At 42.3% G+C, this 25,442-nt stretch overlaps 1 protein-coding gene across 2 annotated transcripts in view; it reads right to left on the bottom strand.

Annotated features, from left to right (window-relative positions):
* nrp2a (neuropilin 2a) overlaps positions 1-25,442 on the bottom strand; it is a 174,351-nt gene that overhangs the window by 145,706 nt on the left and 3,203 nt on the right. For both annotated transcript variants that reach the window (XM_034177397.1, XM_034177390.1), the window contains exon 2: positions 4,318-4,501. In XM_034177397.1, coding sequence (XP_034033288.1) covers positions 4,318-4,501 — 184 coding nt within the window. The remainder of the gene's footprint in view (positions 1-4,317; positions 4,502-25,442) is intronic.

Genomic DNA, 25,442 nt, shown 5'->3' with positions numbered 1-25,442 from the left:
AGCTTCGCCTTTTGCCTCAGCTCCCTTTTTGTCACAACGGTACGGTAGAGCGAATGCAACACCGCCCCTGCCTGCACCGATTTCTCCAGCCAATCTCACACTCTATCGTCCCCTCACTCGTGAACAGACCCCGAGGTACTTGAATTCCTTCACTTGGCACTTGGGGCAAGGCCATATTCCCTACCGGAGTAGGCAATCCATCGGTTTCCTGCTGAGAACCATGGCCTCAGATTTTAGAGGTGCTGATCCTCATACCAGCCGTAAATGTGAAGCCACTGGATATAATAGAAGGTAGGGGTTCACAGTTACTACAGCTAAATGCTTTAGCAATTTATTGGCTTAGTGTTGTATGTGGTATGTGTGGTGACCAAGATGTAATGCATTTGCTTTCAAAATACACGAATAATCCTTGTCATGTGACATACAAAGCATCAATCAAATGACAAGGATCCACTCAGCATTATATAATATATGTTATACAGTCAACATTCAGTATTAAACATCAGTTTAATGGTTTTATTTAACAACAAGAAATTTAGGTATAATATCTCTCAGAACCGTCCGACCATAGAGGTTATTATGGGTTACTGTTCATCCGAAACTGATTTGGAGTTGCAGAGAAATGAACACAGAGAAAATGTGGTTTCTAACACGCCCTCAGCGTCCCAGTGATATTCCTCACCTGATTCTCCCCAAGTAACAGCTGTTTTAACACGTCATTCTAATGGTACTCACAGATCCTCAGATTAGACTGAAAGTTGAAAAGAGCATGAAAGTTGATAGGTCACAGGTTGAAAAAAAAAAAGAGCCTCTCCTTAAAGATCTGGCGCAAAAGCGTCTTAGTGATTTTTTCTGTCTTATGAGGCTATTCCACAGAGCACTGCTCCTTCCCATTGAATCCCGAATAGCAAATCCGGGAATGTTTTGAAGCATCATAGTAACTTCTTGATCCAGCTGTGTGAATCTTGAACAAACCTGGCATATGTAGTAGTTACGGCCAACGTCAGCACCAGATTTGACATCGGGATCCAATTTTTTTTAACTGTTCAAAAATTCCTTCCCGATTTGCAAAATCATTGGTAGTACACTGTAACTTTGGGGTATTTGCAGTCTTAACAGCTTCAATCATGTTCAAACTTCTTTAAATGGTGTATTCATAGTGACAATGGCTTGAATTTTTTTTGATCGTGCTCCACTGGGGTAAAAATTTGAAGCCAAAGCAGCGTTTGTGGCGGTTTTTGATCATGTCTGGCCAAGGACACAACTCCTTTTTTTCGTTTTCAGGCAGTTTAACAGGTCTGCACTTTATACACCTGCCAGTTGCCGGTTTGCACTTTATAAGACAGCCTGTAAGAGTCGATCTGGATTAAGTCGTCTCGTGCCATTCTTGCACTGTTTGGATCGTGGGCGATCGTAGTAACACGGTGCCCTGTGGAATCGCCCTGTAACAGAAAATCCATTCATCCAGGTCACCCAAGTACGTTGGAAATGATCATGGCTCCAGTAAAGGTTGCTGTGCAGGCAACATAAAGTTTGGGTTGTGATTTTACATTTAAGAGAAGTTCCGTCCTCCTCCAACATCCCTCATCTCCAGTGTCTTCTGTTTACTGCCACCTGCTGGTTCATAGAATATTGCAACTGCATGTGCGTCACATTCAACAGTCCTCAAGTAAAAGCAGAATCGACGTGTCAGTCCCACCCAAATCCTCTTCAGTCCTCTTCGGGTTATGTGGTAATAGATGATTGTGCAACACAACTGTGTGCTGGTAATTATTACAAAATACTGTCAAAGTCATCGTTTGTGCATTATTCAGAATATTTTGTCCTGGCCAAAGTGCTTCAACGCACAAACATCTGATTATGAAATCTTTAGTGCACAGAGAAAAGTGAGGATTGGAACAAGGATGGAGAAATATATGTCTGGAACTCCAAGACTGGATCAATAAATCACATGTGTTCATGTCAAAACAGACTGAAGGGTCCAAAAAGGGTTTCAGACTGCTTGGATTGTGTACCATTCTCACTGACCCGTTTATATAAAACTGGAATTTAACAGTTGGGGCTTCTTCCTCAGGCTGAAGTAAAAGACAATAGCACACATGATTTGGATTATTCATGTTTCTGAGAAAGGAAACCGGTCAATGCACTTTTGATTCAAACAGCTGGATCCAATTTTCCCTCTTCTTCCCTTCCTTGTTTATTCTCCATTGGCCTTTTCCACTACGAACTTCAAACTAATATCATTTTTGTCTTTCATCCATCTGGTCTTTCATGCCCTCGTACTATCTGATTTCTCTGCGTAAATGCCATCATACACATTTTCAACGCTGCTTGGCATTTGATTATCAGATGGAGGTTTGGCAGTGAGATTACACCAATAACGCCACACAGCATGTTTGTCTCAGCATACAAAAAAAAAGACTCTCAGATTTATCTCAACTATTAAATGTTGTTGTTCCCAAGAAATAACACCAAAATTAATGTGCCAAAACTTGCAGTTCTTTGAATGGCCACTTGAGGCTAGCTCCAAAATCCAGTCAATCCCCGTAGAACTCCATGTTAAATTCTCCATCTTTACAGCAGAAAAAAAAAAAAACAAGTCTATGGCCCGGTACCAAAAAACAGTTTTGATCTTGACAACTAGTTTACCTGTACATGACAAATGTACGGGGGTGAATGTTGATATAAGTCATCAGTTTAAACTACTTTAATCCATTCATTTACGATTAAGATTAGGGGTGTGGTCAGTTTGAGTGACCGATAGTGTGCCAGGACCCACCGCTCACCTGCTGGCTGCTGTGGATTTGTTTGTCTTTGTCATTTCTGAGGATTTTATTTGAAATATCAGATAATATAGCTCAATGGCGCATGCATGCAAAATCGAAGGACTTCCAGTTTGACGCTGTGCCCTTAGTTTGAGTTATTTATGTTCTCTCCTGAGTATTCAAGCAAAAATGCTCCGAACAAAAGTTACTTACAGTTGCAATTTACATTGCTGACAGTAAAATGGTAAATGGACTGCATTTTATATTACAAAATGCCTCACATTCACCCCGATGTCAGGGTGCTGCCATACAAGGCGCTCACTACACACCGGGAGCAATAGGGGACTAAGTCCTTGCCCAAGGGCCCATAGTGATTTTCCAGTCAGGTGGGGATTTTGAACCCAGGATCTTCTGGTCTCAAGCCCAACAGCTTAACCACTAGACCATCATCTCCCCTAACACCTCCCCTAACAACCAACAGGGTACCTCCCCAGTACCCTGTTGGCGATCTTAGGATAGACATATTTCTCAAAGATCTGAAATATTAGCTTTGAAAATGTGAATCCATATAGAGATAAATGCAAACCGGTGTTCTGTCGAGATGAGCTATATCCCCATCGCGCAAATCGACAGTTACGTGTACCGAGCTGAGCTCCCCATCATCAAACGACAATATTTTGCTTTAAAGACAGCATGTAAATGCAAGTTTTTACTTTTTAAATCGAAAAGACACTTATTATTGTGTTTTTATGTAAAGACAAAAATTTACTGGGTTTTCTTCTGTATGGGAGCTCATCTTGACGGGTGACCGTGTCCCGTCAAGAGAGGTAGATAAAGTCACCGGGGGGAGGTGTTTAAGGTTCAGGGTACAGAGTTGCGCGTTGGAGGTCTTCTCGACGGGTAGATCATCTCGTCGGGACACCGGAACGCTTCAACAAGATTCCAAGCGCGGCTACCGTTGCATAGCGCTAATTTGCCTGATTGGTACAGCTGATATGCCCTTGAGCAAGGAATTTACCTTAGTAATCCTTCCAAAGAAGGGTTTTTTAACAGGCCCATAATAAGTACTGGGCAGCATCCAGGACTTAATGTGTGCAATGTTGTGAATGTGAAAACAGATGGCACTGAAAAGAGCTCATGTGCTCACCATTTGCACATAAAAAAAGAAAACCACAGCCCTCTTAATGGTCTGCATTTTGCAGAACGCTTGTGTCTACAATTAAAATTTCCTTTGCAAATGACCAGTTGTGGTCAAAATGTGGAAAAAGTTTCAATAACGTAGGCTGAAGCCAAACCACTGGTAGTGAATTTGAACATTATGCAAAGGGGGAAAAAACTGCGCACTTCAATAGGAAATTATTTATTTGAGATACAAACACTTTTGCTGCATACTAATGAAAATGTCACCACAAGTCATCATTCAGCCGGAATAATAATACACCATAAAGTCTTAGTGGCCAAAGCAATTTTGCTCTGACAGAAAAAAAAAGCGGTTTACAGACTTTGACTCCCTTATTAAAGCCGCCTGACTCCCATGTAGCCCCCATCTTACTTGCAGTCGAGCCTCTCGATCTCGAAGTGTGGGTTGAAGTTGAGGACGATGCGCTGCGAGGGCTCGGGTGCTGTGATGATCCAGTGGCAGTTCTGGTGAGGTGGGTACTCCAAAGGATAACCAGGGGAGGTGATGTAACCCGCCTCGCTTGCATCTAGGATCCCCCCACACGCCGACCCTGTCACTGTGACAAAGAGAGAGAAGGAGATATTGTAAGACTAAAAATCTGTGATCAAGCTCCCAAAATGACTCCCCCCCAACACACACACACACACACGCACACACACACACACACCTGCCATAGTTATTTCTTACACATTATTATGTATCAGTGGTGGCAAATCGTTTGTGAAGAAACACTTGAATGAGCAAACTGGTCAATATCTGTGCGTGTAACTGGCAAATTTGACAAAAGTCCAATTATCTCCCCTTGAAGACTTTGGACCAGACTTATTTTCCTCTTCACATGGTGTGCTACCACTGTGCAATGTTTTGTTGAGATAAAAAAAAAACAGTTTAGGAGGAGCTGCGCTTACATGGACAATATCATGTGATGTATCACTGAAAAAAAAATGTAGCTCCCTTTTAAGACATCAGACCAGAATTGTTTCCTTCATTCACATCTTGATAAGGCATGCTATCTTTGTATGAAGTTTCATTAAAATCCACAAACAAACATCTGTTTGGAGGAGAAGTTACACTGACATGGTCAGTATCATGTCATACATCAAGCTAAATGAAGTCCAATTATCTTTCACTGAAAACATCAGAAGGGAATTATTTTCCTTCGTGCACAACTACCATCATGTGAACCTCTACTGAATTCCACCAAACAGTTTAGCGGGAGTTGCACTTGTGTGAAAACAATATAAGACAAGGTGTCCCAAAAAAGTGTCATATGTCATATCTCAGGGAATTTTATGTCTGGTGTTCATTTCTAATTTCACCTCAGTTTGTAAGAATGTTGCCATTCACAAGATGTGCTCAGTATGTGCACCACTCCTCTGGTTCGGCCAGATCTCCCTTTGTTTGAAACTTCTTTACAACCCTCTATATTGTCTTTCTGTCTGGAGCTTTTCTAACTGCAAAATGACATTGATATTATTGTTGAGTTTGCATGATCGATATGGTCTCAAAGTAGAATTCCACCAGTTTCCCTTTTTGCCCGATTGTAAGTGGCATCCTCACTGGATCAGTCTCAAACTACGTGGGAAGAAATTCCTCGCATATATATTAATGTCTGAAAATTCAGAATTCAGATTAGCCACTGCAGAATTAGAGTCAAATGATTTTGTGGCACTATTTTTGGGACACCCTGTATGATGCCACAATTAAAAACAAAATTCTAATTATCTCCAGTCGAAGTTGTTGGACTGGAATGATTTTGTTTCATACACATCTTCATATTATGTGTTACAATTGTGTTACGTTTTATCAAAATCCACCAAATGCTTTAAGAGTTATGCCTAAAAGATTCATGGACAGATGCATGAACAGAGTCAGTCCTATACACCCCACACACACACTCTCTTTTTTGCTTTTTTTTTAAATTATTTATTTACTTGGTGGTGGTGGGGCGGGGGGGGGGGGGGGGGTGCTACGAAAAACAGAGCAAAACAACACTTTACACTTATTCTGATGTATTTTTACATCACTATCTTGCATGGCAGACTGGCATCAAACCCAAAACCCTATGAGAATCTGACAATACACCTTCATTTTCCTCATTTCGTTTTATGAAGATGTGATGAGCAACAAATGAACAGTAAAAACAAAGGAGGCAATTTCAGACTTCATTTAGGAGGAAAATTGGAAAAACTTCTCCATTGTGGCTTCTAGGTGCAAGCAGGACCACGTGGCTGAGCTATTAAAACAATAAAAGATCATCACTGCCACAAAGAACACACACACACGTGGAGGAGAAACACACAGAGCCTTTTTCACCCGCTTCCACACCCAGGCTGTTATCGCTCAACATCCCCGCTGGGAACCTTCTCCAAGTGTAATTGTTGCTCCGGCGAGCCAATCTGCAAACATTAGGACACATTCCCCGATCATATCGCACTCTCCCAGGGACAATAGCCTGCCAGTAGCATCGCTCAGCAAGCGCGGACAGGAAGTGACACGCAGACGGCCTGTCTAGCGGGGTTCAGGGGGTCACCCCAACGCTGTAATGAAAAGCTAACGTTGCAACAAAGACCCTATTCTCCACTCGTGGCCCGACAGCTACGGCAGCATTCGTCCTTCGCGTTATCTCCCCTAAACACGCTAAACAACACATAAACTCACATGCACACACAAAAGCAGCACGTATACAGATATTATAAACCTCCACAGCCGCGCACAATGGCTCTGTTATTGCAAAAGATGTGCAGGCAATATTGTTCTTTATGGAAGGATGGGTGAAACGTGTTCTCCATGACAACAGAGGTGGGAGTGGTTTAGCGCAGCATATATACTGTATATGTACGTGCACATGTGATGGACGGTCCACCGCGGGGATTTCTGTAACATAATGAACTTTGTTATTGAACTCAAAGGAGACCAAACATGTTATTGTAGCTATGAAATAAGGAAAACCTGCGGATGTTCTTTCCACACAGAGTCAGGAAAAAGCCGCCATATAACGCCGTAGATCAAATCATGGCAGATAACCATTAATAGTTGGAGCTTAACCACTCGACTGCTGAGCTGAATCTATTCTTGACATAAACGGGTTGATATTCTTCTTTCTTTCAAATTCCTATGAAAACATCAATAAAGGAATCAGAAAGGTGGAGAGGAAAAAAAGTGCACCAAAGGCTTGAAGTGTAATAGACCCTTCAAGTGTTGACATTTTCACTGCCTATTGTGCTTAAAAGACACACTTAAGATTCCCTGACATTTGATAAAACACGATGGCTTCCTTACTTTGTTACTGGAGAGGAGCAACGCCAACGCTCCCACAGCAAGCATGCACGCACGCCGCGGTTTCACACAAGTGAAGTTGCCCACGCGCACAGATACACGTATAAGCCACACAAATAGGCTCTCACGCGCTTGTGAACGCAGCTTACACATTCAAAGGGCCGCCATCCCACACGTGCATCCAAACGCGCACATACGAGACCCGTCAATCACGAGCAGGTGGGAAAATAGCAAAGTGAAAAATTTCTAAAAGATAGCGAGGGTGGCAAAGGATGATGGGAGAGCGACAGAAAGCCACATGCAGACGGGCGTTAATGTGCTGGAACCACGCAGACAGGCGGCCATTGTTGGGAACTCAACAGAGGGAACGGTGCAGGAGGCTATCGGCACTCAGGGCCTTGGCAGATTAAGGAAAATCCTGCAGCCTCGACACTTTTCTCTCCCCGAGCTGCCCGTTCAACAGCCTCCGAGGAGGAGACGGGGATAGAGGATTACAGCGGGGAGGAAAGTGAAAGAGACGAAGAAAAGGAAGTGAGAGGATGAAAGCTACGCGAGGGAATAAAGAGGTGAGGAGGTAGATGAGCGCTAGGGGCGGTGGAATGATAAATAGGCGACACAGCGGAGCGATGGATAAAACCCGGAATGAGGGAGAACGGGGGAAGATTGATCGAAAGCAGAAGAGGGTGAAGTTGAGTGGGTGGTGCTGGGGCACAGGTGGGTAGACACGAGGTGGAGGGAGGATGAGTGACAGGAGGAGCGGGAGGGAGGCGGCTAAAGGTGATGAGGAAGGAGAAATACAGGGGGTGAGAGAGAAAAAGATGTAGCAAGGGAGCGTGTGTGTGCGCAGAGCCTGACGAGCCTCATTAAGACACGCCTGCTATTCAGCAGCTCCCTGTAGTCACTGACCCCACCAGGAAACCTCTGTCAGTCACAACAGGCTTTTCCACCACAGGCGCTGCTACCACACTCAACGAGTAGTGATGTGAGGAAGCAGGGTTTCTGAAGTATTACCCTGGTCTAGTTTTACAGTAAGTCCCTACCTGAGTACCAGTGACTGTTAGGATGGTACTAGTACATCAGAGGGAAGTCACACTCTTATCCTTGCTGTGAGAAACAGTGAGTCAGTCCCACTGTGGCACTTTTAGTGCATAATTAACTCCACCAAGGCTTATGTTTGCACCCGTGACTGAACACTATGTTTGTCTGATTTTCACCACAATTACGCCAAACATTATGGGCTAATTTTAATGAAACATGGTGAAGCTGCAAGGTACGGAACAAGAGCAAGATGTAAATCTGACACAGGCCCGGAGGCCCATTAGTGCCAGTACTTATCCTGCAGCAAGAACCAAACAAAAGTACTCACACTGGACCTGGTTTCCTTGGACTGCACCCTAGCACGAAATATGAGACTAACCTACAATCACACTGTAATGAACATATCAGGTCCAAAGTTGTACGTCAACGCAACACCACTTTTGTTTTGAGTAAGTGTTCAGACATGATAATGGAGTATATTATTGAAATATTACTCATTGTAGCCCTATTCGGCTGACATTAGCTTGGTACTGCAAGTATTGTAATGGGATGGAATAAGAAGCTTGATATAAATGACTGAGATGGGAGTGGCTACTCAATAAACAGTTCGTACTCATGGTCATCACTCCTCTAAAAAAGAAAATTAAGAAAGACGAAGAATTACCAGGCTTCTGAGTTTTTTTCCTGCGTTGTCAGCTCTGTGAAATAATGGATTTGTCTCTACAGTCACTTTCTATCATATAGCTTCAAATTTTCTGTCAGCATCACTTTTTTTTTTTTTTGCTACCCATCCCACTGGCTTTGGATTTAACATGCAGCTTTTTTATCTGCACACAGAGCTGTGGTCTTTGCAGAGCGCTTTGTGCAAATAAAGCAGATGATCTAAAGATGCAAGTGTTTTTTCCCAAAAGCATCTTTTCATGCATCAATACTTGAGATAAACAGCATAAAACTCAATTTCCACTGGATATAATTGATGCGTGTGTTCACAAGGGATTAATATAACCAGGTGCCACAATCTTTACTGACAAAGTGTGCGCTGTTCAGAAAAATGAGGAACTCTGGTAATAATAACTTTACCCCACCTCTCCAATATAAAACCTGTCCCATCCAAATAAATTATGCAATAAGGGATTTATCAATCAGTCATACTAAACATCGTAGGTTATTTTTGTCAATGCATTGCGATAACATACATCCAAAGATGCACCTCTTCCAGTCATCTTACAATGACCAGAGCTCTCAGCCAGGAGGTTGTGTCATCAGATGGTTACCAACAATCATGGAGTGTTTCGACCCTTAACCATAACACTCTCCTGTTGGCGGTTCAGCAGTGGTGGCCAGCCACCACTCACTCCCTCCTGGCTGCCAGCTCAACTTGTCCCTCCTATCCCAAATCAAATCCATCATCTAACGAGAGCGGTAATTACTAGAGTGCATGCAAGTTCCGAAGTGTAACAGGCCCTTCAACCACATTCATTCAACTCTTACACCACCACCATCACCCCCCCCCCCCCCCCCCCCAGCACCACGATCAGTTTTACTTAAATTGATGGGTATGCCCCTTATGCCTACATGTGGCCCTGCCATAGACTGGCAGCCTGTCCAGGGTGCACCCCACCTTGTGTCCAGTGACACCTGGGATAGGCTCCAGTGGCCCTCATGACACTTAATTGTAATAAGTGAGTATAAAAAAATGGGTGAATCAACAGCCAAATGAGATAAAAGACAGCAGCAAACAGCAGAAGTCTAAGGGCCCCTTCACACATAGGGCAAAGTTCGGACAAAGTGCACACTTAGCACGCATGATGCAGGAATCGTGTGCAAACCGTGTAATGTTGTCCCTGTCACCAACGCCTCGTACACCTGTTGCTACAACTATGTGTGCACACAAGCACCTGAAAGACAAAGTGTGCGCTGTGCAAACCCATCACACCCTCTCGTGGCAGGTGCCGGCCAAATTCCAGGTGACATGCACGAACATCTAACACCACTTGCATGGCACTTAGAAAATGTGTGGCTAGTCGCACTCTTCACACGACAACAATCAGCAGACAATCACTGTTGTACTGATGTGAAATTTGTCTAAGTTCCTCACGAGTGTGACTTTGCAAACACACACGCTGACACATGGGTGTGTGCGCTCAACTCACGGGAGGCGTGGCTTCCGACAGAAGCAGCTGTGGTGATCTGTCATTCTGGACATTCCAACGCCTACTGTGTTTGGACAGTCATGGCAAACAACTGTCCACTGTGAGGCGTGTGTATCTGATTGCTGTATTTACGTGGACATAAACAAAAACATATATCGCCGTGGTGGCAACAAGCTGCAGCAAGGGAGCATGCACATGGAGTGGACACTGACAGCCCCCAGGTTGAAACGGACCGTCAGATCACAACACACAGGCACAGCGCGCAATCTGACCATCACGTCACCCACATGAGCTGTTCCACATGAGGCAGTGTCTGTGCTGCGGCGCGCCCTCCACAAGACATGCGTGTCAGGCAGAACGCGTACGCAGCCGACTGGACGCACCTGACCAGTAGATGTGGACATGATCAGAGCACACTGCTTCTCATGTCTGGTCTGTGACCATGGGTCATCAGCAGAGGAACAGACGGATCATATTTTATTGTTCACTTGATAAATGCGGTGTTTTTATATGGTGTGGGATTTTAATTTTTTTTTTGTAATACTTCCATGTCCTTCCTGATATGAGGCAGCTTTCTGCAGCTTTCAAAGAACAGCTCTGTAGCTCAGTAGTAAAGTCTCTGACTGGGAATCAGAGGTTTTGAAAGGCATGAGTTTGCGTCCCGGTGGTGCATTTTTTGTTTAAAATTATTATTATTATCATTATTCCACACAAGTGGCGCGATGTGGTCCCACAGGTGCCGGCTGGTTTTTATTATTTTATTTATTCCACATAAGTGGCACCATGTGCTGCACCTGGTACTGTTCCTGCTCAATGAACACTGGCGCATGCACGAACTCTCGCACCGGGTCCGTGCATGCCTGCCCGTTGGCGTGATGTTTCATGCGCGATGTTTCATGCACTAATTTCGAACTGTTTCATGCTGTTTCACCGTATTCGTACAGATGCCATCCAAACGTTGCACTATGTGTAAAAGGGGCCCTAACTATGCATCAGATTATACACCTCACATTGTGCAAAAAAAAAAAAAAAAAAGTAAACCGCACTCTACTTCCAAGTTTCATGAACATCAATACGCAAACATTATGCAAAAATCAAACTAATCAACACAGAGGTAAACAACCTCTTTGACCAATGCAATAAATCAAGGACCTCAGTAAATCACCAAAAACTGCACGTGGTTGAAGGTCTGTGACCCCTAGAGTTTAGATAAAGTTCTGTGTCCTTGCCATCCACTGGGCACAGAGAGCAGGAATAAAGTCTGCAGCTGGGGCTTGGACTTGGAAGCACACCTGAGACGGAAAAGGTGGGCGGCCGTTTATTGGCTACTGGTTAGAAAAACATATGGGCATGAAGTTTATAATACATCTATACTAAACTGATCACTGCAGAAAGGTAGATACAAATGGTGTCCACACACACACACACACACACACACACACACACACACACACACACACACACACACACACACACACACACACACACACACACACACACACACACACTGTTGGTCCCTTTAAGGCTTTTTAGTGAGTTCATATCGATTAGTCAGCAGCCAAGTTCTCTGTCGGGTGCACTTCCAAAGTAACACAAAGGAAAGATTTTTCAGTCAGTCCACTTAAAGAGTAAGGGTTGGTAAGGTTAGAGCTTATTTGTGTGAAGCGCCTTGAGGCAGCTTTGTTGTGATTTGGCGCTATATAAATGAAATCAATTGAACTGAATTGAAAATAGTTAGGTTGCATCATTTAAATGGGATTCTACGTAAAAAATAATAAAAAAAAAACACAAAAAAAAAAAACCCCACCCTAAATGGCAGATACCATAAAGCGAGGTAACTTTAGTCCAAACTTAAAACAAACAAACAACAAATTTAACTGGGGTGTCCTATAAATCTAATGCGCAGTATCCCCAAAATTATAATCTTTCAGTAAAACAGAAATAATTACACACATGATCATCTTAATCAGGCAAAACTACAGACCAAATATGATTTGGAGCCAAAGTTGGCCCTCTTTACAGCACGTGTGCAGTCGTTCCTATGTACATAGTTGTAGCCATGGCAATTTGTCAACATAGAGAATAGAGCAGAATATCACCTCAAAGTCAAACAATTCAAAATTCACTACCTCGAAATGAAAACTAAAACTACATTGAAAATACTGTTCCCAAAATATAAACTCACTGCAACAAATTTCAGTGCAACTATGCATACCCTACAAGATGTAGCAGCTGCACTCTGCGTTGTGTTGTTATGACTCCGCCCATTCACTCCCCTCTGGATGCAAACTCACGATCTTCGGCATGGGAGTTTGACTCTAACCAGAAGGCTAAAACCCAGGGCTCTGGCCTTGTTATCAGAGAATCCTTAAGAGCTGTTGAGAGTGAGGTTTACTAACTACTACATCTGCACAGCGACACCTGCTGGCCTCCGTTACAAATACGAGTATACAACACACCAAAATCACCAGTTTGGCACAATTGTAATTGTTGGGTTGTTTTTTTGTTTTGTTTTTTTTATGTTTTTTTGTTAGGATGGCAATTACTGAATATCTCTTGGAATCAGTCAGCAGTAAACAGGAACAGAATTGGTGATGTATGGTAATTTTGATTCGCCGGGTCATATATAAGAGTATGCAGACATACTGGCTTCTCAGTTGTTACTTGAGAGGTCTGTATTTTCAGTATCATCTTTCTAAAGTATTTGTTGCTGCCCTCAAGGCTACATTGTGTAGTTTTATTAGCAGGAATGGAATATAGCATTAATACCAAAATGTGCCCCCTCATGGATGCCACCATGTCGCACTGCAATGTTGACACAGTCATCCAAAGAGGACATAGCTACGCCGTCTTTCACATTCTGCACTGCAGCCAGAACCCTGAAAAAAAGCAGAGGAATGAGTAGTTGCTCCCCTATATACACCCTCTACCAGCTGCTAGTGTGGTCTAACAAGTTTGAGGACCATAAATTTTGTGAAACAGAGGCTCATACATAATGTTTATCAAAGGAGAAGGCCAGGGAACATGAATCCCCATCGTCAAAAAAGCAAAAACATGGTGGGAAACAAACAAACAAAAGAACATGACCAACAAGAACATAATGCAGTTTTCTGTTTCACCACTAGATGACACTAAATCATAACCACTGTAGCTTTACACTAAAAACTCTACCTATCAAATTAGGCTGAATGTAATTAAGGACAGATGATGCAATGTTGAATTATTTGACCTTTACCTGATATTGCAAAGAGGCACCCGCGCTTTCTGTTGTACAGTGCACGTGCGTGTCCGTTTTGTTTTGCTGTCAGGCAGAATGTTTTGGTGAAAATAGAACTTGTGGTGTTGGATGACTAATACAGGGGAAGCACTCAGGAGCTGCAAGCGAGCTTCATGAATTACGCTGTCTCTTCTGGCGGCGAAGGCCATCTGTCTGCACGCACACGTGCCACGTGTTCCATCCATGCTGGGAGCAAACCCCAGTTTCTTGAGAACAATGTCCCACGATGTGGAAGCATGTGTATTGTATTTTTTTGTGCTTGTGTTTGCAGAAGAATGTTTAGGGCAGTGAGAATTGTGCCCATTCTGCCTTCACAGGTGCTGTGCTAAGCCTAGCTAGAGAGATAGCTAGCAAAAATACTCCAAAAACACCTTTAAATTTTACCGTGGCTTCACTAAAACTTGAAACAAAGCACAAGGAAATACACAACACACTACTTACTAAAACAAAGTAGTTCTACTTTGTACCTTCTTGTTACATAAGAAACACCATCACATCTTAGCGTAAGCGCTACCGCTTGTCTTTTTATTGAATAATATAACCAATATTTTTGTTTCACATGTACAACTTGCTAAATAAATGCCCCCATCCTGTCAATAACAGGTACAAGTACTCAATTTAACACAAACATAAAATATACAGCGATAGTAACCAGAATAGTTTAGCTGATAGCTTAAAAAAAGCCACACTATCATAAGCTAATTACTATTCGCAGCAATAATGTTCATTCATTAAACATAAAATACAAAGACAAAGTGATCGTACACACAAGCAAATGAAATAATCTCAGCCACAAGGTGAGATATGTTTAACAAACAAACAAACCAAACAAAAAATGGGGGGTTCCCACCATCACAGTGTTTAGGAAAATGCATTCTGAATTGTAGGTTGTTCTAGGAACTGTTAAGTCCTGTTGTCCACTTGCTGATGTTGGACATAGCAATGTCACCATGTGTTGTGGCATTTTTTAAATGTTTTTGAAAAGTTTTCCACCATCCTGATGTGTCATGGATGCAACACAAAGTCCAACAAACACAGAAACTGCCAAGATGTGGTCAAGATCACGGGACAGCATGTACTGTTCTGCCTCAAGCAGTATCCATCTTCCGTATTTCATAACGATGAAAGTATGTAGGGCACCTGCTCTTTACTAAAGATTTTGCCAAGCTTGCTCCCACGACATGTAAGCTGTGGCTACATCATGGCGCTTGCATGCTGTGGCCTGTTCTACTGGAATTGTATTTGTTATGGTTTATTGTGACAATTCGTGGTGATTGTTGCTAAGGTTTTGTCTTGATGAGGTTGTGATGGTGTCAAGTGGCTAAGAACCGCGCATATACGAGGTCTGTCAATAAAGTATAGGTCCTTTTTATTTTTTTCAAAAACTATATGGATTTCATTCATATGTTTTTACGTCAGACATGCTTGAACCTTCGTGCGCATGCGTGAGTTTTTCCACGCCTGTCGGTGACGTCATTCGCCTGTGAGCACTCCTTGTGGGAGGAGTCGTCCAGCCCCTCGTCAGAATTCCTTTGTCTGAGAAGTTGCTGAGAGACTGGCGCTTTGTTTGATCAAAATTTTTTCTAAACCTGTGAGACACATCGAAGTGGACACGGTTCGAAAAATTAAGCTGGTTTTCAGTGAAAATTTTAACGGCTGATGAGAGATTTTGAGGTGATACTGTCACTTTAAGGACTTCCCACGGTGCGAGACATCGTGCAGCGCTCCCAGGCGCCGTCGTCAGCCTGTTTCAAGCTGAAAACCTCCACATTTCAGGCTCTATTGATCCAGGACGTCGCGAGAGAACAGAGAAGTTTCAGAAGAAGTCGGTTTCAGCATTTTATCCGAATATTCCACTGTTAAAGGAGATTTTTTTAATGAAAGACGTGCGGACGGATTGCAGCGTCGGCTCGCAGCCGCTGCGACGCTCCGCCACAGGAAAAACACCTCTGTTGGAAGCCTTAAGGACAAGTTGGAACATGTCCAGCTGTTAAACAATTTCTCATATACTCACTCCACTGAAAGCCATCAAAAGCCGCCTGGATTTTACAAATGGTTATCAACACGGAGGTGTTTTTCCTGTGCCGCCGCACCGCGCCGGCTGCGTCCCGACGCGCGGACCCGTCCGCACGTCTTTCATTAAAAAAAAATCTCCTTTAACAGTGGAATATCCGGATAAAATGCTGAAACCGACTTCTTCTGAAACTTCTCTGTTCTCTCACGATGTCCTGGATCAATAGAGCCTGAAATGTGGAGGTTTTCAGCTTGAAACAGGCTGACGACGGCGCCTGAGAGCGCTGCGCGACGTCTCGCTCCGTGGGAAGTCCTTAAAGCGACAGTATCACCTCAAAATCTCTCATCAGCTGTTAAAATTTTCACCGAAAACCAGCTTAATTTTTCGAACCGTGTCCACTTCGATGTGTCTCACAGGTTTAGAAAAAATTTTGATCAAACAAAGCGCCAGTCTCTCAGCAACTTCTCAGACAAAGGAATTCCGACGAGGGGCTGGACGACTCCTCCCACAAGGAGTGCTCACAGGCGAATGACGTCACCGACAGGCGTGGAAAAACTCACGCATGCGCACGAGGGTTCAAGCATGTCTGACGTAAAAACATATGAATGAAATCCATATAGTTTTTGAAAAAAATAAAAAGGACCTATACTTTATTGACAGACCTCGTATATCTCACAATTTGTGAACATGGAATGCTTGCATAAACAAGGACGAATTTCGTGAGGTTCAGTACCTTAATGCACCACAAGGTGGCATTGATTTTGAAAAAAATACTGACTGGAGCTGGAGCAGTCCCTTCGAACTGTCTGTTGTTTTCACTTGGGGTCTCCAAAGCAGATCCGAGGTGGATCTGCATGTTAATTTGGCACTGAACTACTTGGCTATCACCTGCCCATTTAAGAAGTTGATACGCAGCACAAATATGTCAAGCTAGCAAATAAGGGGGGGGGGGGGGGGGGGGGGGGGGATTCATTTGCAGTACTGCATTTAAAGCACAACACAATGCTACACATATCAAAAGTACCTTGTTCATTATCCACAGTTCAGGTATCACTGATGTTTTTCTGTGCTACAATATCACAAAATACTGTCCCTAATTTTTCCTTAATTCATACCACTTAAAAATTCTTAATTTCACGCATTTAACGATAATGAAATTATGATTAAATAGCATTTTGGACCATGTTTTGAAAACAAAAGTATGAGGATTACAAAAAAGAATTATCATCATCTTTGTAATTAAAACAATTTAGCAAAACTGTTTTTCAGCGCATTACTGCCACCATCAGGCCATGCATAGTACATCAGCAAAATCTACTGTACATATGAATATTGGGCCAGCAGGCAGAGATAATACGCCGAGACACGGAAAGAACTGTGAAATATTTTTCAGAAATGTTTTTCACAAACTAATCTTAATTTGAAACTGAGCACACAGAAAAGGGCGGCCGTTACTCTTCATTGAGAAAGAAAGTTGGAAAGTCACTTTTAAGGGGAATATTCGTGAAGAAAGCATATAGGCAAGGAGAAGGTTCATGTGATCTCAATCAGCTGATAAATGCTTTTCCACTTTCCTGCTCAGTCGTGCACTACAAACCTACCGCAAATATCTCTGCACTCATGCCGCTGCCTGCCTGCATGTTAATGACTCTGCCACCATCCCAGCATGCACCTGTACGCTTTGACTGTGTTCTTCAGGGAGATGAAACTCAAGTGTCAAAACCAATCCCACTCTGTGCAAGCTTAAATGTGTACTGCGAGGAGTGACGGGGTTAGAGTTTTGTCTCCAAGCATAAATAATGCAGCGCTGCACTGAATACTTTATACCATAATTTGAACAATGTCTGTCTGTCTGTCCCTCTTTCTCCTCATCTGATTTCCATCAAACTTGATATGTGGATGAATGTCAACCCTGGAATTGCCCTTAAATGGTTTATTTGGGAAAGAAAAAGTCAAGGTCACTGGGGTAAGTGATTGAAATTTCACTCAAATGTTCACCAAACATGTTGGTGGGTCCCAGAATGGCTGAGGGAAGGCCAGTCATTGATTAGGGTTATGGTCAGAGTCATATCTGTTTGTTGGACTACTCCTCCCCAGTTCTTGGCTGATTTCTATCAAATTTGGCATGTGGATTAAGGTAAGTGTTACACATAAGGGGTCATTTCAGCAAAGGTCACGGTAATTGGTGCCAAGGTCAACAAATTACATAAAGCAGACTGGGCTCAAACTTTGCACACATGTATAAGTAGTTTCTCAAATAGCTCTGGTAAGATGAGCCAAAGGTCAATCATTTTGGTGAAAGTCAAGGTAAGTGGGTTCAAAGGTCAGATTTCCACTTAGCTATGAAGTGTGTCATTTAGCTGGAAATTCTATACTAAACAAAGTATCCACATCCTTATTGATATTATATCTACCATATATAACTGTCTTAGTGACGTCTCGCAGACAGGTACTACTACCTATCGTTAAAGCTACAGTGTGTATGATTTAGCATCATCTAGTGGCAAGGTTGCAGATTGCATTTTAACTTTGCGGTCATGATTCTGAATCCCTTCACGTTTTTGCTTCTATGGCAATGGGATTTCATGCCATCTTACTTTCTCTTGTGATAAGCAACATATATATGATCATGTTTCACAATAATGTGGCTTCTCAAAGTTGTTAGCCTGCGTTCGCAAGTAGTAAACAGTGTATCATAGAGAAACCACTGATTTTCAATTTCAATTTATTTCATTTATATAGCGCCAAATCACAACAAAGCTGCCTCAAGATGCTTCACACAAGTAAGGTTTAACCTTACAAACCCCTAGAGCAAGCACACAGGCGACAGTGGTAAGGAAAAACTCCCTCTGATGACTTGAGGAAGAAACCTCAAGCAGACCACACTCAAAGGGGTGACCCTCTGCTTGGTCCATGCTACCAACACAGTTGACAATACAAATATACAGGAAACTTTTTTCTGATTCGTCTTCTATTTTTTTTTTCCAATTTTCCAGTTGCGCTGCAAAATGGAAAACATGGAATAGGTATGTCATTCCTGGATCAACCAGCCCAGTTTCATGTTTTGTTTTTGTTGTTGTTTTGTTTTGTGCCCCCGCCACAAAAAGTGCCCAATTTTCACCTTTTTTTTTTTTTTTTGCTATTTATTATTCTCCCCTTCTCCTAACTCTAACCATAACCATAGGGTAAGGGTCTACCCTCCCCTACCCCCCCAGACACCCCCCAATCACCCCACATTTCGTGCCCCCATCACAAATGAATTTGTGCCCCAGTTACCAGAAGTGGCCCATTTTCGTGCCCCGGCCATGAACCCATAGATTAATGTATTTTTTGTAATGCCACTATGAACTGTCGTGAGACTGGGTTAGGGTCAACATGGCGGTGCAACATGGCGACCTCCATGAGGGGGCCCACTCCCACGTAGATATGAAGTCCTCCTTCTAAGCTTGTGAAAACACAGATTCATTGTTGCAGGTAATTATACACCAATGATGACATGGTTAGGAATGCTATATTCTATTTCTGCAAATAAACACCCCTAAATCCTGCACACTGTGGCTTTAAATATAAAGTGTAAATTTGGTAGTACCGCTCCTCTGCACGTGTGCATATTTTCTAATCACAGTCAAATCCAGAAACGTCATTGTACTCGCCGCCGCTCCCTTTATCTTCATTATCGGACAAAATGTGCATATGTCTGTATGTCCACGTGCAGCACAGTTCAGCGTGTGTGTGCACACGCCCTCTCATTTCTATTAGTCACTTTATCGGGCAAGCATGGCGCCACGCTCCAGGATAAGCTGCGAGTGTGAGGAGAGGCACTGATAAATCCCCCATCATTCCTCGTGTCTCTCACCCCTCCCTCACCCACCTTAATTAAAAAGTGCTATCGCCCAGAATGAGGCAACGACGGGGAAAAGCGGGCAGCACTCATCCATTCAGTCAAGAGCAGGGGATGTCTATCCGAGTGCTTTTAATCTCTCCCGTTCCACACTAGGCCGGACCAGAGGTCTGGACAGGATGAGGAGGAAGGGTGAAGATTCACTTTCATCACCTTTTGCTTTCAGACCGTTACGCTGAGGCAGAATGGCAGTGCTTTGGGAAAAGGAAGCAGCAGCGTGAGCGATATCAGCAGCGGTGGAGCTCATCAGAGAGAGTGCAAAATTGACATTTAATGAAAAATCCACTCTCGCCGGAATACGGTTAAATATCATTAATATGTCAGTTTGCATTACATTCAGCCTCTCTGTACTTGTTGCACTTACCTGTGAGATGAGTCTCTCTCTGCTAAAAGAGTCACTCCTCAGAGCTCAACGTGTTCTTGTTTATTGAGGTAGGATGAAAAAAGCAACAAGTGGAACAAAATGTCAAATTTTAAAAAGAGATCCTTTTAATGACACAGCCAGACCTCATTGGGGTTCATCAGGGATTCAGATATATGCAAAAGTTTCTGCAGTTGCACAAAGAGGAAAAATGGCATCCAACATGCATATCAGCAACCATGTTAAGGGCACAAAGGATGATTTTTTTTTTAAATATTGTGCAAAATTGTTTTTAATTACATTTTTCTGTGTATGATTGGCATAACATATTAATCATCCACAAACGGGCACAAGTTTATAATTGTGCATGAAGAATTTTTCCTGCTATTAGAAAAATTTTGACCTCATTTGTGTCTTCTGTGACATATGTAACAGACATCCGTATCTGGAATTGGGATGGCAAGATATCACGTTTCATATCAGATATGATGCAGATACTGGAACCTTCAATATTTGCAGATATGATACAATCTGATACAGTTTTCTCTGTTTTAAAATGCTTAATGGGTAAAATGGCTTAATGTTGGAAGGTGAACTTAGCCATCCAACAAAACAGAAACAGAAACTGTGAAATAGATATTCTACTTCATGAAAGGGAAATATATACTCAACAAAAATATAAACGCAACACTTTTGGTTTTGCTCCCATTTTGTATGAGATGAACTCAAAGATCTAAAACTTTTTCCACATACACAATATCACCATTTCCCTCAAATATTGTTCACAAACCAGTCGAAATCTGTGATAGTGAGCACTTCTCCTTTGCTGAGATAATCCATCCCACCTCACAGGTGTGCCATATCAAGATGCTGATTAGACACCATGATTAGTGCACAGGTGTGCCTTAGACTGTCCACAATAAAAGGCCACTCTGAAAGGTGCAGTTTTGTTTTATTGGGGGAGATACCAGTCAGTATCTGGTGTGACCACCAATTGCCTCATGCAGTGCAACACATCTCCTTCGCATCATCCGTAAAGAGAACACCTCTCCAACGTGCCAAATGCCAGCGAATGTGAGCATTTGCCCACTCAAGTCGGTTACGACGACGAACTGGAGTCAGGTCGAGACCCCGATGAGGACGACAAGCATGCAGATGAGCTTCCCTGAGACGGTTTCTGACAGTTTGTGCAGAAATTCTTTGGTTATGCAAACCGATTGTTTCAGCAGCTGTCCGAGTGGCTGGTCTCAGACGATCTTGGAGGTGAACATGCTGGATGTGGAGGTCCTGGGCTGGTGTGGTTACATGTGGTCTGCGGTTGTGAGGCTGGTTGGATGTACTGCCAAATTCTCTGAAACGACTTTGGAGACGGCTTATGGTAGAGAAATGAACATTCAATACACGAGCAACAGCTCTGGTTGACATTCCTGCTGTCAGCATGCCAATTGCACGCTCCCTCAAATCTTGCGACATCTGTGGCATTGTGCTGTGTGATAAAACTGCACCTTTCAGAGTGGCCTTTTATTGTGGGCAGTCTAAGGCACACCTGTGCACTAATCATGGTGTCTAATCAGCATCTTGATATGGCACACCTGTGAGGTGGGATGGATTATCTCAGCAAAGGAGAAGTTCTCACTATCACAGATTTAGACTGGTTTGTGAACAATATTTGAGAGAAATGGTGATATTGTGTATGTGGAAAAAGTTTTAGATCTTTGAGTTCATCTCATACAAAATGGGAGCAAAACCAAAAGTGTTGCATTTATATTTTTGTTGAGTGTATGTAGAACTCACAGCATGATTCCTTTTTTTTTTTTTTTTTTTTTTTTGGTCCAGCAACTTTGGCTAATTGCCTTTTTTTTTGGCTATATTGGACAATTACCAATCTAAAATATCAGATCAGTGCACCCCAAATCTGGATTACCTGTTATTACGGTAGATGCTTATTCTGTTAGATGCACCACATGAGCTGATGTGCCACAGAGCAACCAGGAAAACACACTCTCTCACGCTCTGTTTATACATTAGTGGTCAGAAATCGCAGTCCGACAATGATCAGAAGAAACTTAACATACTTAATGGCAATATAGTGGCCATGATGGCATGTTTCCATAGTATCACTACACAACACCAACATGTTTACAATGCTGAGCTACAACATCTCATTCCATCACAGAAAATGCATTTATGGGAACATTCATCTTGGTGCTAACGTCTTTTACTATAAGTGCTCATGTAAGAATGTGTGTCAAAATAACTTGAAAAAGGGTGAGCAGATTTTCATCAACTATGGCAGGAATATTCTTTTGGTGGGTGTCTCCAGATGATTAAAGCAGGTCAGTCAAAAATAACAGTCAAGGTCATCAAAAATATAGTCCAAAAATACATTTGGCATAATATCTTCATAACCAACCGGTATAAAGAGATGATATGAAGCTTATATTAATCACTAAATCCTGTACAATCAAACAGTATGACTGTTATGGTAACATCACAAAGTCATCATGCAATTAGGTCATAATCATTTAACAAACACATTTATTGAACCTATTTCTAGAAATCATAGGGCTAAAAATGATATGCAAAGCTTATGTTGATCTTAATCATTTGTCATGGTATCAGTGACTTCATGACATGATATCGCTCCGTCCAATTTAAAAAAAAAAACAAACAAACATTTATTATGTGTGTGCATCATGGAGAATATGATACAGGATCGGGGATGACTGCACAAGAAGCCAGAGACTTTCAGCACTAATTTCAACAGGAAAAGGTTAATTAACAGAAGAAGGTAAGATCTGCCATCTAAAGAAAAGGTTCAACAAGTTGAACTATTGTAGACGACCACTGATGGCACTGCATCTCCGGCTGCTGGCTACTTTTCCATTCAGGTTAATGGAATTTCCAGGTTTTCATCAACCACTAAATGGTAACATGTCATCACATATACAAGTTCAAGCGTGTTCATGTTTTTAACACACCTGATGACCAACTCGAGCATTCTAAGAGGTGAACACTGTGACCCCTTTGAGGTTCAACCCACATGAAAGGCAGATAATATCCAGAAAACCTCTTCCCCCCTCCTTCTTTTCTTTCCCTCTTTCTCCGCCTCCCTCCCTAACAGGATAAGTGCCCCATGCTAATCAGCTAAATGCATGAAGCTGGCCGTAGCGATCAATGGTTCAATGGATCAATAGCGTAAACAGATGGTTTCTGGTGCCTGCAGTGGGGGCAATGGTGTGGGCCTAATCCTACCACTACCTGACTGCAGTATCACGTCTCCTCCTCTCTTGGTGCACTCTTTTGTGTTGAACCTGCTCGGCTAAATTGCTTTCCACAAAAGATTTTTCCACCAGAGAACGAACGAGTAAAGCAAGGAGATGTTGCAAAAAAATGAGCCTTGCTGCAACAGTCTCGAGCCTCTTTCACGCGTACACTGTAGCCCTGACTTTTTTGAGACTTTAACCAGAATATCTGTATGTGAGAATGCAAACGTTCCAAACTGCATTGGGTCCTGGATAGCAACCACGCAGGAAGACAACCAGTCAATCCCCACCTCTCGAACATCACAACCTATCTGCCACAGCCATGTGAAATGTTGGCGAATGGACTTTAAATGGGCATTAACCCGTGCAAAGTCTGCACAGTGTGCAACTGAGAACATGTGAGAAGAATGGAGGTCAGCGTCGGTGTATTCACAGTGAGCGAGTAGGTGTGTTCATGATGTTTCTATAATGCAAATGCCGCAAAACTGGAAGAATACAAACATCCAAGAGTGAAGAAGAAAAGCCATTTATGTAATGATGCCAATGAAAATGTTAACTGCAGAGACGACAAGATTTGGGACTTCTGTCAGTAAGGGCCACTGCTGATCACACTGTAAGCACATAAATGTCAGTCCAGAATATGTGCATATGTTCAACAACTGAACAGCTGTGCAATGCGTAAAGAATAACACCTTCAATCCAAACTGCTCCATAATGATTTTATTAAGTTCTTTTGTGCTTCTCCTTTTTGTCTGGTGTTGCCACTATTGATCCAATATGGATGCACTTATTATGTCCTTTGATCATATTGTATGAAAAACAGAAAAAAGGGGAAATTTCACACTTTTATAGTTATCTTTACAGTGAAAGTGTGTTAAGAAATTTGTTCTAGTAGTCTATGATGACTTTTTCACCTTTTTTCAGCATCATTATATGCAAATATTGCCGTTTTGTGCTTGTCCCACACCCAGACTTTTGATCTTCAATGATAAAAATGAATGGTAAAAACATGTTTTTTTTAATGTTTTAAAATATCTGAATAAAATATCAGTAAAATAATCAAAACATAATTGGGGTATTCAATGTCATACAACTGTTGTGATTTTTTTAAACAAAATGTAGTTGTCCCACACTACTGCCGTAATTTCCACCACAACACTGTAATGTCCCTTTAAACAGTTTATATGAAAGATTGTTTGGGTAGTTTCTATGGAGATAAATAGTGACATCAGAGCACATGTATATAGCGCCAAATCATAAACAGTTGCCCTAGGCGCTTTATATTGTAAGGCAATGGTGTGGTGGAAATTACATTTACAAGGCCAATAGTGCCCGTAGTTAAAGAATCACCCACATGTTGATTTGGCACAAGTTTTATCCTGACACAACCCCAAATTAAATGGAGAATGTGCACGAGTAATCTTGAACTGGTAAACTTATGTTTCGAAAGCAAGTTCATGAGCCACTTGGCCACCACATATTTTCATGCAACTATTTACTTTTTACACAATAAAATAAACAAACAATTATTTATAGGGCTCACGAACGTCACTTAGTGCAGCACTGCACTAGTAAAACTAGAATGTTCAGAGTAATATTGATTTAACAACATTAACGACGGGCTGGTGGCTGTGTTCTAAATGTTAAAAATACATTAGTCCTTCTAATAAGAAGAAGAACAATAAATAATAATAACAACCATAACAGTTACGCAAAAAATGTTTTGGAATATGTCTTCAAAGGGGAGGAGGGGGGTGTTCTGGCCCCTTGCCCTCCTGGCTACGGGCCTGCACAGTGTCTGTGAGCAAGAGGAAAACAAAGACAAGATGATGAGAAAAGCTCATTTATGTTGCCGGAAGAAAGCTTTCCACTCGCACCATCCGTCACTGGTGCATTTTTGTTTTAAATCGAAGCAGAGTGTAAATACGGTTTTAAAACGTGAACCGCGGTGCTGCTTGTGAACGGGCAGGAAGCAGTAGAGTGGCTGCCGCTAGGCACATCACTTTAGAAGTGGAGCGAGATTGAATGCAGACCTCTGACTGATCTGTGTGACTCACGTTGAATAAATCTAATATGGATCAATCAGAAAATGCCTTGATTGAGCCCGGTGGCTGCAATTTGGTGGTTAGTTTTCAGCAGTCGAACCCCCACCTTCCAGAATGTTACCTTCCAGTGGAACCGACTGAACCAACTTCTTCCTTCTTGGTT

The sequence above is a fragment of the Thalassophryne amazonica genome, chromosome 1 (assembly GCF_902500255.1).
Source record: "Thalassophryne amazonica chromosome 1, fThaAma1.1, whole genome shotgun sequence".
Classification (NCBI taxonomy): domain Eukaryota; kingdom Metazoa; phylum Chordata; class Actinopteri; order Batrachoidiformes; family Batrachoididae; genus Thalassophryne; species Thalassophryne amazonica.
The sequence above is the reverse complement of the archived record's forward strand: the minus strand, read 5'-3'. Positions and strand labels throughout refer to the sequence as shown.